At 40.8% G+C, this 13,470-nt stretch overlaps 1 protein-coding gene across 6 annotated transcripts in view; it reads left to right on the plus strand.

The window, feature by feature from the left end:
- The window catches only part of LOC113035340 (Kv channel-interacting protein 2), a 116,923-nt gene that overhangs the window by 101,041 nt on the left and 2,412 nt on the right, over positions 1-13,470 (plus strand). For 2 of the 6 annotated variants that reach the window (XM_026190860.1, XM_026190859.1), the window contains exons 2-4: positions 12,701-12,825; positions 12,952-13,021; positions 13,379-13,449. In XM_026190860.1, the coding sequence (XP_026046645.1) occupies positions 12,701-12,825; positions 12,952-13,021; positions 13,379-13,449 (266 nt within the window). Of the gene's footprint in view, positions 1-7,393; positions 8,243-9,985; positions 11,300-11,886; positions 11,986-12,700; positions 12,826-12,951; positions 13,022-13,378; positions 13,450-13,470 lie in introns of those variants that run through there. The other 4 variants (XM_026190861.1, XM_026190857.1, XM_026190856.1 and 1 more) reach the window with 4 other exon arrangements.

Consider the following 13,470-nt stretch of genomic DNA (forward strand, 5'->3'; position numbering starts at 1 on the left):
CCTAACTTTAGTCCCTATCATTAAATGTCACACGAGTAAAAGAGAGAGACTCCCAAACTTAGCATTCGGATGCTGCCGATGTCTCCCAAAAACATAAATTAGTACATCTCATTTCCTCCAAACAGACAACATTTTTGATCCGTCAGTGTCACCGGGTTGTGTGCACTTTCTAAAGAAAACTGTTCATTAGCTGGTCTCTGTAGTTTATACTGAAAGGACTCGGCTTCAGTAGAAACTGTTTTTGTCCCCCATCGCCGTATTAAAAATATCCTCAAAAGCTAATGATCTATGCAAATGGATCTCTTATTTCACTTATCTAATTGGAAACACACTAGCCAATTTTGAGCACCATTTGTCAATGACCTCCTCTGTGTCTCCTTCGCTGCACGCTTTCGCACACACATATTACACCCCCCACCCCCCTTGCACTCTCTTAGACATTTTAATCAGTTTTGAGAGGAATAATTGCCCAGGTAGACGTCTAAATATGGAGGTATTTCAATTACTTGGTGTGTCTGGCCTCGGGCAAACTATGCCTCACAGAGGCTAATCAAGTAAGACTGATTAACCCAACATTTTATTATAGTCTACGTGTGCACGCATGTGTGAGGGTGTCACCATTTATTGTAGATTAAAATTCTCCCAAGTAAATGTTTGTCATTATATCCCTCGGGATGCATTAGAGCTGCCACCTTCTCATTTGTATGACACATAAACAATTTAGGCAAAAAAACAAACAAACCCCAAAACCCTTTCATCTGTGATTTCTCAAACTGCCCTTTAAACACCTTCAGATGGGATGGATGGTTAAGATGGGGATAAAAAAAGGAGCACTATCTCAGATAACCACTACCCTGCTAATTATATCACACAGACTGTCAGATTCCAAGCAAACAGAAACACTCTGTTGGACACTCACTGCAAAGACCTCAGCTGATTAAAAATGAAGTGACAATTATTGTATGAGGAGCTTAATCAGGATTTTGTTGTTTACCAAACTTTTAAATACAGAGAAGCTTCACAGTGTGACTGATTTGGAGATTAGTATGTTGTAAGTATATACACTGAACAAAAATATAAACGTAACACTATTGTTTTTGCTCCCATTCTCCATGGGATGGACGTAGAGACCTAAAATTCATTCCAGATACACAATATAACCATCCCTCCCAAACAGTGGTCACAAATCAGTCCAAATGTGTGGTAGTGGGCACATCTGCCATATTGAGATAATCCATCCCACCTCACAGGTGTGCCACATCAGGATGCTGATCTGACATCATGAGTAGTGCACAGGTGTACCTCAGACTGCCCACAACAAAAGGCCACCCTGGAATGTGCAGTTTTTTGCGCTATTGGGGGTCTGGGGACCCAGAACCGGTCAGTATCTGGTGTGACCACCATTTGCCTCATGCAGTGCAACACATGGTCGCATGGAGTCTATCAGATTGTCAATTGTGGCCTGTGGAATGTTGGTCCACTCCACTTCAATGGCTGTGCGAGGTTGTTGGATATTCGTGGGAACTGGTACACGCTGTCGTATACGCCGGTCAAGCACATCCCGAACATGCTCAATGGGTGACATGTCCGGTGAGTATGCTGGCCATGCAAGAACTGGGACATTCTCAGCTGCCATCTGCCCTGAACAATGTGAACCATGATTCATCCGTGAAGCGCACACCTCCCCAACGTGCCAGACGCCATCGAATGTGAGCATTTGCCCACACAAGTCAAGACCCCGATGAGGACGACGGGCATGCAGTTGAGCGTCCCTGAGACGGTTTCTGACAGTTTGTGCAGAAATTGTTTGGTTGTGCAAACCAATTGTTCCAGCAGCTGTCTGGGTGGCTGGTCTCAGACGATCTTGGAGGTGAACCTGCTGGATGTGGAGGTCCTGGGCTGGTGTGGTTACACGAGGTCTGCGGTTGTGAGGCCGGTTGGATGTGCTGCCATATTCTCTGAAACGCCTGTGGAGACGGCTTATGGTTGAGAAATGAACATTCAATGCACGGGCGACAGATCTGGTTGACATTCCTGCTGTCAGCATGCCAATTGCACGCTCCCTCATTGCTTGTGGCATCTGTGGCATTTTGCTGTGAGACAAAACTGCACATTCCAGGGTGGCCTTTTGTTGTGGGCAGTCTGAGGTACACCTGTGCACTACTCATGATGTCAGATCAGCATCCTGATGTGGCACACCTGTGAGGTGGGATGGATTATCTCAATATAGCAGATGTGCCCACTACCACACATTTGGACTGATTTGTGACCACTGTTTGGGAGGGATGGTTATATTGTGTATCTGGAATGAATTTTAGGTCTCTACGTCCATCCCATGGGGAATGGGAGCAGTAACAAAGGTGTTGTGTTTATATTTTTGTTCAGTGTATAAATCCAACTTTCCACCTCATCCTGAATATATTTAATATAAATAAAATAACCCCATCAAAGATAATATTGGCTCCTCTAGCTACTCTGTGACATGGACAGATATCAAATTCTAGTCAAATTTGCATCCAGACGTTCTCAAAGCATAATTCCTGGAGCATCGATACATGAGTATTGGCGATGGTGGTGGGAGTATCACTGACATGATGCGTTTAGGGGCCAGGGAATAGCAGCAGGCAAGTGAACTGTCAATCATTGCTTTCAGTCATTGGCCATCTGAGACACATTCAAACCTTAAAGCCTCCTGAAAGCTTAGTAAAATGATTTTCAAAATCAGTACAAGCATTTCCCCGGGTCCAGCCCATTTAACCCCCTTCACTTCACCAAAGTAACTGATTCATCTTCTACGGTGACATGAAACAGCTTCTCAGTTGAAAAATGATCGGGCCACTGAGCGTTGTGGGAGGATTAATGAATAGGCAATACAAGGACCCAAGGAGGAGTAATACGAAGAAGATGGAAAAAGTAGTCTAATTTTTAATTTTTTTTTCTTGCTCTGAGCCTTTCTTAAAACCAGATTTTTGTAATTACAGAGGATGAGTATCAACTGAAAAAAGAGCTGTGATTCAGGTGTCTATGTTGGACCCAAGAAAATGGTTTTGGGAGATGAAATCTCTTCCCAAATTTACAGCTAGAGTGGAGGCAGTGTCAAACTGAAAGTGAAAATTCATTAAAATTAACAGTTTGCTTCATTTCCAGCCATTGTAGTTGCAGCTTGTTAGATAAGTTGTGAAAGCCATTCTGTTTTAAGCCGCAGTAATGGCCTGGCTCAAGAGATGGCAGCGTCAGTTGGTAATTGGTCGCTAAGGGCCGTCATTGACAAGAAACAATTGCAGTGTCTCCTGGCATTGTCATGTAAAGTGTGAATTTGTCATTTAAATGTACTTTAAAAGTTTAAAACTAAAAATGATTCACAGAGAAGTCTTACTTGTTTGTTGCCGTTGCTGTTAGGTGGTTCTGTTTGCTTACGTTTTATTTTCTTTTGAAATCACTCATCAATCACTCAACCCAGTTGGTTTTACTTCTGCTCTTTAATTAGATTTTTTCCCAGTTTTTCAGCAGCAATAATCAAATCAGCATTTCTTCATATCAAAAGCTCTCAGTTTTAAAATTATCTGCTGGTTTCCTGCATTTGAGTCCTCTATCTTTTGCCTGGCTTAGTAAATGCAAATTCCTGTTTGAGTTCTGCATAACTTTTATTATAAAGGCATAATCTTTTTTTTTTCTGCACTACATGAAAACATATAATGTGAAAAGCCGTTGAAACAAAGGATGTGCTGCATTCATTTCAGATGTCTACAAAAAACCTCACTTCTCAACCAAATTTAGCCCACTCTGATTTTACAGTTACCTGGATGTCTAGACATATTTTGACTTACAAGTCACCAAATCAGTGCGTACGGGGATGCAAACAGTGCAACAGTGAAGCAAGCTAAACTTTGTTACCATTATTAGAAGCAACAGTAAGATCAAAAGTCAGTGCCTTAGAATATTCCTGGACTCACAGAGCCGTCATGTTTGAACAAATATTGAGGAGAGAAGCAACGTCTTGGTATATGACAGGGATAATAATGCTTTAGGTAAGAGATAATGACAGATAGGTATGACCAGCCTTGAGCTGTAGCACTTTTATCCTTGATTTGACTCTGACTGTATTTGAGAGTTTGGCCTGAATATATCACAGTATTTAGAAAGTTATGTTGCGTATTCTATTTAAGTTAATACACTCACTAGCCCCTTCATTACCTAAACATTACTAGCACTGAGCTGGATCCCCATTTGTCGTCATAACTGCTCTAATTCTTCATGGCATAGATTCAGTAAGGTGCTGGAAACATGCCTCAGAGATTCTGTTCCTTATTGACATGACAGCATCACACAGTTGCTGCAGATTTATCAACTGCACGTCCATGTTGTGAATCTCCCGTTCATCACATCTCAAAGATGATCTGTTGGATGGAGATCTGGTGACTGTGGAGGTCATGTGAGTCCAGTGAACTCACTGTTGTTCAAGAAACCAGTTTGAGATGATTTGAAATTCTTGACTGCTGCAGCACCTATTAGGAGATGGGTACACTGTGGCTATAAAGGGTTGTCAGCGACAATACTCAGGTAGGGAATTATGTTGCAACTAAGACACCCAAAGTGTGGCAAGAAGATATCCCTCACATCATTACACCAGCAGCAGCAGCCTGTACCATTAATACAAGGCAGGCTGGATTTATACTTTCTTGTTGTTTACACCAAATTTTGATCCAACCATCTGAATGTTACAGCAGAAACCAAGAGTCACCACATGACGATGTTTTTCCAGCCATCTGTTGTCCAATTTTGATGAGTCTCAGTTTTTTGTTCTTAGCTGACAATAGTAGTACGTGGTGTAGTCTTCTGCTGCTGTAGCCCATCTACTTCAAGGTTCAGTGTGTTAAGTCTTCAGAGATGCTCTTCTGCATTCTCTCTCACTCTTCTGCTCTCCTTGGTTGTAACAAATGGTTATTTGAGTTACTTTACCTTCCTGTCAGCTTGAAGCAGTCTGGTCATTTTCCTCTAACCTCTGGTATCAACATGGCATTTGTAGATATCTACTCTTTTTTTTTTTTTTAGACAATTCTGTCTAAGCCAGCGTTTCAAACACAAGGCCTGTGGGAAAGAATTGGCCTGGCAACGACTCCCACTGGACGGCTTTGGAAAATATGAAAGCGGGCATACATTTTTTAACTTTATTTTTTAGAAGTTTTGCAGCTTTTCCTGCTGATTTTCTCTCAATTTACACATTTATGATGTAGAAAAACTGAGATGCGGTGTCAAGATTACCCTTCTTTATCTTATATTAAGATATCTGAGGGATTAAATGTGTAGGTGAAGACTGAGAGGTGAGTTTCACTCATCACCACCCCACTTAAGATCAAAGTGGGCTATATGTGCCCTTCATTGTAAAATGAGTGTGAAATCCCTGCTGTAAACCCTAGAGGTGTTTGTGTGGTAAAATCCCAGTACACAGCTCAGATCAGCCCATCTGGAACAAATAACAATGCCACATTCAAAGTCGGTTAAATCTTCCTCACTCCGATGGCCAATTTGAACTTCAGCAGGTCGTCTTGACCATATCTATGTGCCTAAATGCGCTGAATTGCTATCATGTCACTGGCTGATCAGATATTTCCATTTTAAAGTAGTTGAACAGATGCACCTAATGACGTATCTAGTGAGCATACAATGCGTTATGTAGATTATTTATAGAACAGCACCTGTGAAGACATTTATTTTAATGAACACTTGTTCCTTGCTTGACATCACAAATTAAATGTCTGCTTTAGAATAATGGAAACAGTTGACAGTGATTGCCCAGTTTCTGACACTGAACATGAACTCGGTTGCCTTTTTGTATAGCACTACTGAATGGATTAGTGAGTAGACGACATTACTTTCCCAAAACACTTGCCTGCCTTGGCAAAGAAACGCAAGTTACCAACTCTGTACTTTAACTGTCATTTGAAATCTTCCTGTCTCCTACCTTGCAGAGTGGAAAGAAGAAGTTATTTTAAATAATTTATCAGTTTTTTCAAACTTCATCATCAAACAAAAATGTAAAAAAAAAAGAAAGAAGAAAAATAAAAAAAGATTTATGCATAAACTTTGCTTTTCTTCTTTCTTTCTGCAACAGTGTGTTTAAAGCGAAATCACAATGAACTTGGCAAAGGCACAGTCTGCACAAATGCAGTATGCAAACAGGACTCAAAATGTTTGCCAAAGAGCCCTTGTGCACCTGACTGTTTGACAGTGGGATAGCCCTAAAACCTCACAGATTTAGCTGTAACGAACTTCAAAGTCTGCAAGTCTTTGAGTGTGGACATTGAGATTGGGTTCATGGTATCACAAGACCATTGTTCTCATCCCGTTTCCTATAAAAACTTAATATTGCTTCCTCCCTAGCCATGACCATGAGCCTTCTATATCTGTTAGTAGTTATTGTATTTAAATATATATTGCACTTTTCCTCTTAACATCTGAACCATGTAGCAGTTTAGAAAACATTTTTTTTCCGTCAGTTATTTGTTACTGAAATAAGAAAACAAATAATAATGTTGCCCTGCTGACAGGAGATGTTTATTAGAAAATGTAGAAATGCATTGTTGTGGAACAAGATTATCAATTACATATTTTGTCATTTCATTTGGAGGACTTTTTGCAATTCTTATGCCTCAGTACATCGTTCTTGTTACCACCACTCACAGTAATCAGTTGTAGGTGTTACTTAATTTCAGGTTTAGCACTACAGACAGTCAATTTTTGCACTGACAAACGAAGAAAATGACTTTAGTGTGGATTGGCCGCATCTTGCCAATAACAGATCCACTTATAGTAATAAGGTCATGACTGGATCCAATATCGGTTCAGCTGGGATATCTCAATTCCACTTAGAAATATAATTTCCTTGATCATGTATCCATTATACACTGTGCTTTAGAAGGCTCATAACTTTATTACCTGTTGTACTCACTCATGCCTTGTGCACCTTGTTGAAAGGTTAAGTGTCTAAATCAGTTTCCTATCCACTCTGGTACATTAAATCCATTATTTTCTAGGGGGAGGGTGTTGTTCTTTTGGGTTTTTTTCAGTGTGTCTGTCTGTGCTTGGATGTCAGTGTGCCAGATGTGACAGCAATAGATCTCATTCCAGCTGAAATGTTCCACGCTGCGCTGGAGTTCAAATGCAATATTTGATAGCCAGATTTCACCTCCAGGCTGTGTGTTTGTGTGTTGACTTTATACTCAGGGGAGATTGTCACATCTGTGAGTTTGTCCACAGTCGTTGCTGGGTCAGATGCTTTGCCACTCTGTCATCGCGGTTTTTCCCCTCCCTTATGTTAAGTCTTTTCCTGCTTCTTCTCTGCCTAAATTTATCCTTCCATTTCCCATAGCTGCCTCTTTTGGAGTGATTATTTGTTTTGGGTTTTTTTTTTTTTTGCATTTGCTATTCTTATCGTTATTTGTCTTTGACCATTCCTTCTCGCCCCTCCTTTATCTTCCCCTCTCATCTCTCCATTCATTCTTCTCATCTGTCTCTCGCATGTCTCCCCCTCTCTGTTTCCCCTCTTTACCTACAAGTAGTACTACTCTATCCTTCCCCCGCCTCAATTTCTCATCCCCCTCTTTCCTCCCTTCACTTCCATCACTGACCCAATTAAACATGGGGAGGGACACAGCAGTAGGAGAGTGACGGAGGTAAGGCAAGAAAGAGAGGGAGGACAGGCAGAAAGAACAGAGAGTTTGAGTCAGCAGCAAGAAAACCAGAGAGAGTCAGAAAACAATTGCCACCAACCTGCCAGGACATACACAGTGCATTGTCCGAAGTTCACCTGGAACTTAAACCACCTTTGACAGCCTCAGAGGAGGTGGGGGTGGAGTAGCAAGTCGAAATTCCTGCTGCCACGCACTTACCACTCTCGAAGAAGAAACGAGGAGAATAACAATCTACCTTCAGTGAAGACAGCGGGTGGGGAGCTGTGCGGAGTTAGGATGGCTGAACGCCGGGATATAGCTGGAGACTGAGAGGCTGAAGAAAAAGACATTGCATTCTGGGCTGGAAACTGAGGGAGGGGGGCACGGTTGCCCCTAGGCAAGAGAAAGATTTTTGGTGATAGGAAAAGAGGGAGAGGAAGGGGGAAGGATGCATCTGTTCTTCCAAGACAAGTGGGAGGTGGAGGGGCTGCAGACTGTGGGTATCCTCCTGGTGGTCTGCAGTTCCCTCAAACTGATGCACTTTCTGGGGCTCATCGACATTTCTATGACAGGTAAGAGAAATTATTCAAAAGAAAAAAAGAGGCACGGAAAGGGTTAAATTGATAAATATAGTCAGGGGACAGCTGGAAGAGAACACTTACCTGGAGAGGCAGGCGTCTGCATATGTATTCATGGTGGGTTTCTGTGTTTGAGGTTAACATGAAGTAGTTTTAGCCTAATTCTTTCACTGCCTAGCTGTTCAGTCTGTCACACCCATTTACAGCCCTGTGTAGTGTGTGTGTGTCTATGTGCGTGTGTGAGAGAGAGAGATCTTTTTTATGAGGCTTGGTGTATGCTTGGTGTATCTGTGTCTCTCTATGTCACACATAAGTTCAAAAGTATTAAAACTGCAGCCCATTCAGTACCTCGTTCATTATAATCAGCCACAGGCTATACGTGACATTTATTAATGCGACGAGGACCTGCATTTTAAAATATTCTCATTGTTTTGATTTAAAGAAAAACTCAGTTTGTTCATCATGAAGAGCTTTACAGTGTTCTCTGGAGAGTTTTAAAAAGTCTGAGAAAGGCCACCCTTGTGGTGTCTTCAGGCGTGTCTACGCCTCGGCTTAAAGAGTGCTGATTTCCTTTTCCTTTTTTTTTTCTCTTGTGGGCGAGCAGGTTAGGGCATTTTAACATTTTTAGATGGTGTACAGTAGTGAAGCAGATACAGAATGGGGGAGGGAGACAGAGGGCTATTATATGCAATAAAGGAATTAAACCAGCAGGTTGCAGCTATGTGAAATGTGTCTTAACCACAGTGCCACCAGCGCACCCTGAGGCCACACATTTTTAAGGCTGCATGGCAGACTGGGACCGTGCTGTTTGGAACAGTCAAGCTTTTACCAGACAGCAAGGCTGTAACAGTGGAGGCATTTTGGGAAATTCCTCTGCTGCACTGATTTTGAGCATCATTCTCTCTCTCTCTTTTGTTTTTGGGGGGTTTTTTTTGCCTCCAACCTTACTAACTAGCTTGATTGCAGTTTAGAAGAAAAAGAGGAAGGAGAAGTGGAAAGTAAAGGTAAAGGTCCCCGGACTCATTTGAAACTAAAGGTGCTTGGGGAACTAACTGAACCACTTTTAAAATGTAGCTCTGCGTGGCTTCACTCCTAGAGATCATAACTAAAAGTCCCAGTGTTGGGCTTGCAGATACACTAAGCAGTACAGTGTATCTGTAATGCTTGCTGTCTTCCCTGTGGTTCAGGGCTTACACGTGATTTTCTGCATTCCTTGAGAAAATCCTCAGATTTCTCAAGTTTAGGAAGTTCCTTCAAAAGTTACTAAATATTGACAAAAATGTGCTGCCACCATTTTACTAAAAATAGAGCTGTTCTCTTATTTACTGAAGTGTTGTGATGGTCTGTCAGTGTGCCCTGAGGGAAACTATCGCGCTCTAATTGCATCACTACAGGGCATGCTGGGTAAGAGCATTGTGATGCTGCACAATAAGGAACAGTGTTTTTTTTTACTTTTCTGCCTACTCAGGCCAGAATGAAAGAAGTTCTGGTCTCATTGTCAGTGCCACTCAAAAAACAATTTTAACTTCAAAGACTAGAGAACAAATTGATCACGTGTCACTTCAGTAGCTCAAGGAGTAGAGTAACCTACTTGTTTTTGACATAGGACTCTGTTAGTATGGAGGATAATAGATAGATAGATAGATAGATAGATAGATAGATAGATAGATAGATAGATAGATAGATAGATAGATAGATAGATAGATAGATAGATAGATAGATAGATAGATAGATAGATAGATAGATAGATAGATAGATAGATAGATAGATAGATATGTGTGCATATTAAGGTTACTGCCTCTGAGATCAAATATCTCTATTTCAGGAGAATCATATCCATGACATCTAAAGCACGTTTACTGAGACATCAGAACAAGAAATGTTAACGCCAGAAAAGGACAAAAATACAGACAAAATAACAAAGATGGAGCGAGGGCTTTAAAAGGGAGCCAGGAAAATGTGTCTCTAAACAAGCACATCTAATCACTGACAGTCTCCAGCAGATTTGGCTTTTTATGGGTCTCACAAGTATTTAAAACTCAGTGTTCCATGTGGAGCACAGGCAGTAGATATCACAGCAATTTTTTTTGTTCATTTCCGTTTGTTTGTGTCTCTGTTTTGGCCTTCATATCAGTATAACACATGCTGATAAGTTCAAACTGTAATCTGGAATGCTACCCAAGAGAGTTTCCAATCATAGAAATGTTATGATTTAGCATTTTTGCTGTACTAATATGTTGATTGCAGTGTTATAATTACCGGTACAAAAAATGTCTGGTTTTGGAGCACTAAAAACAATTTAGGTGTAACTAGTGTTCATACATTGTTGGTATGCTTCTTTACTCTCTTTCAAATTGATGTATTGCACACTGTTGTCACTTCTTTGACACCTATAGTTGCTATTTATGTTGAATATGATGAACTATACTGAGCGATACGCTCATATGTTAATTAGACTAACAATACTCTATGAAGAAATTACAAGTAGGTAATGAAACACTCATCTCAAGGTCCATTTAATAGCTGTTCTGAAGGTTTCTGGAAGTTAAGATATTAAAATATCATAAAGGTCATTAATTTATTCATTCATTTTATGGCTCCACTTACTCCATGATTAATCTTTTGTGGGTTACACTGGACATTTTCTGACTTATTTTTGCACATTTCATTGGTTGTTAAGCATTTGATAGTTATGTCTGCATTGTTGTCAGCTGATGAACCTGTTTGCAACAAAAAAAAACACACTTGCCCACAAGCAGACCCTTGTGCCTATGGCTGAGCCTCTGTGAGACTGCTCGATAGAAGAATCTGGTATGCTTGGAGAGCGTGCTCTGCTTGTTCTGGTTGCAAATGATGCCAGAGCCACATGTTGTCAGGAGGGCAAGAGCCCCTGACGCTCCACAGAGCAGAGAGATAACAGGGTGAGACATAACAAAGGCGAGATAAATCAGTGGGGGTGCTGTGGTTGTGTTGGTTTTCAGTCCATCATGTCCTACTTCATCCCTCAGACTGCTGGGGTCCTCCTTAAAGGGATATGTGGACTTCTATGCAGTAAGTACCCAGGTTTATCTGTGCCAATGTGTTTTACGTCTACTAATATCCATTTCGTGACACACAAAACAATCTCTGGTAGATGTTATGGGCTCTGGCTGGGTTTGTTTTTCTGTTCACCCTTCTTGCAAATTGCTTTCAATTACCACCAGTGTGTGAATGTGTGTGTGAAAAGGTGGATGACTGTGTATAGTGTAAAGCGCTTTGGGGTCCTTAGGACCAAGTAAAGCGCTATACAAATACAGGCCATTTACCATTAAGTGGTTGTTTAACCTGAACGTGAGTACAATGCTGGTTTATGTTTTGAATTGGTATACTCGGCACTAATATTTCTAAAGTCAGTGTACTGGATATGGCACCGTGATACAAATCAGTCTTATGAGGTAAACTGTGTGTTTATTGGGGTGAGCTGAGAGCAGGTGGTACTATCTACAGCTTGAAGTTGGTGGTCTCCCTTTGCTAAGCCAAGTCAGCAGCATGAATCCGTCTGTTGTTGAATCTGTCCGTTGCATGACTTTATAGGCATGTGTGTGTGTGTATATCACAGTATGTGTATCTAACTCTTGTGCTATGGTTGGTGATTTCAGGTAACCCTTCCACCAGCCAAAGCAAAAAAACCATAAAGCAGCGATTCCTCAAACTGCTGCCGTGCTGCAAGCCTTCGACTACCCCCTCAATCAGTCAAAGCAAGTGCTCTTTCACTCTATACATCTCTGCTTTCTCCTACTTGCCTCTTTAGTCAGTTGAGAAGACTGGCGCAGACGCTCGTGTGGATAAAGTCACATCAAAACATTCAGGCTACACATAAATCTACATACACCCTTACAGACTCCAAAAACTCTACAACTATCTGGTGTTGTGGATTGTGGGTCAGAGCTGTTTTTCTTTTTGTGATTTGAGGCGTGTGCCATATATTTGGGTACTGGAATGTGTGTGTGTTGGTATGTAATATACCAGAAATACCATGTTTACAGTACAGAGGTCAAAGTCAGGTGCAAGCTAATAGGTTCCAGCTAGAATGCAAATGAAATAAGAAATATCTGGCAGTGTCTTTACTTTGAACTTTTTAAATGTCTCTTCCATTTTTACGAATGATAAACCTCTTCTTCCACTTCCTCACAGGCCACTCGTTGTCTGTAGTGTGCTTCAGCTTTTCAGATAATACTTAAGATGCTGCAAAGATGTGTGGAAATTTCTAGCGTAATCTCACAGCTATGTATGGAAAATAGTGTTTGTTTATGTTTAATTTATTAAAATATCACAAGATATCATAAAGATTTAAACTTTATGATAAGCTCAAGATCTGTTTGATAACTTCAGCTAGATATCTTGGCCAGGTCATGGCTACACTGGGGGTTAATGTGGTGTAGATGCTAACTAAAACTTATCTGTCCCTCACAGACAGCGTGGAAGATGACTTTGAGTTATCCACTGTGTGCCATCGCCCTGAAAGCATGGACAAGCTGCAGGAGCAAACTAAGTTTACCAAAAAGGAGCTCCAAGTCCTCTACAGGGGCTTCAAAAATGTAGGTCTGGTTACAGAAGACAGTGAGAAAACAGGGGTTCTAGTTGAATGTGTGCATATCCTGTGCAAGATGGGAATTAATGAGTTTACATTTTTTTAAATGTATTTTCTTTATTTTTTTTCCCAGGAGTGCCCAAGTGGTGTGGTAAATGAGGAGAACTTTAAGAACATTTACTCCCAGTTCTTCCCTCAGGGAGGTGAGTTCTCCCAGCAATAAGCACGAAGAAGTCCAACAGTGCCAGTAGTTTCATTTATTTCAAAATGAAATTAAAACAACAGTTGTTAATGTTAATTTAGCTTTTTGTCATGACAGTGAAGCAAATATAATTATCTTACTCTAAGTCTACTCGGCTTGACTGAGGTATATGCACTGCAGAGAGGCAAAGTGATTTTTCATTTCACAATATTTAGGTTGATGAAATGTTAACCACTCACCTCCAGTTGTATTTGAAATTATTTTTATATCTACTCTATATTTAGACTGCTGCTAATCGCAGCTGTTCAAAGACATGTTTTGAGGGCACACGGGTTATAGTAAGTCTCTACCTTTGCAGATTCAAGTATGTATGCACATTTCCTGTTTGAAGCCTTCGACACGAACAAAAACGGCTCGGTTAGTTTCGAGGTAAGCTCTATTCTATTCTTA

The sequence above is a fragment of the Astatotilapia calliptera genome, chromosome 13, assembly GCF_900246225.1.
Source record: "Astatotilapia calliptera chromosome 13, fAstCal1.2, whole genome shotgun sequence".
In the NCBI taxonomy this organism is placed as follows: domain Eukaryota; kingdom Metazoa; phylum Chordata; class Actinopteri; order Cichliformes; family Cichlidae; genus Astatotilapia; species Astatotilapia calliptera.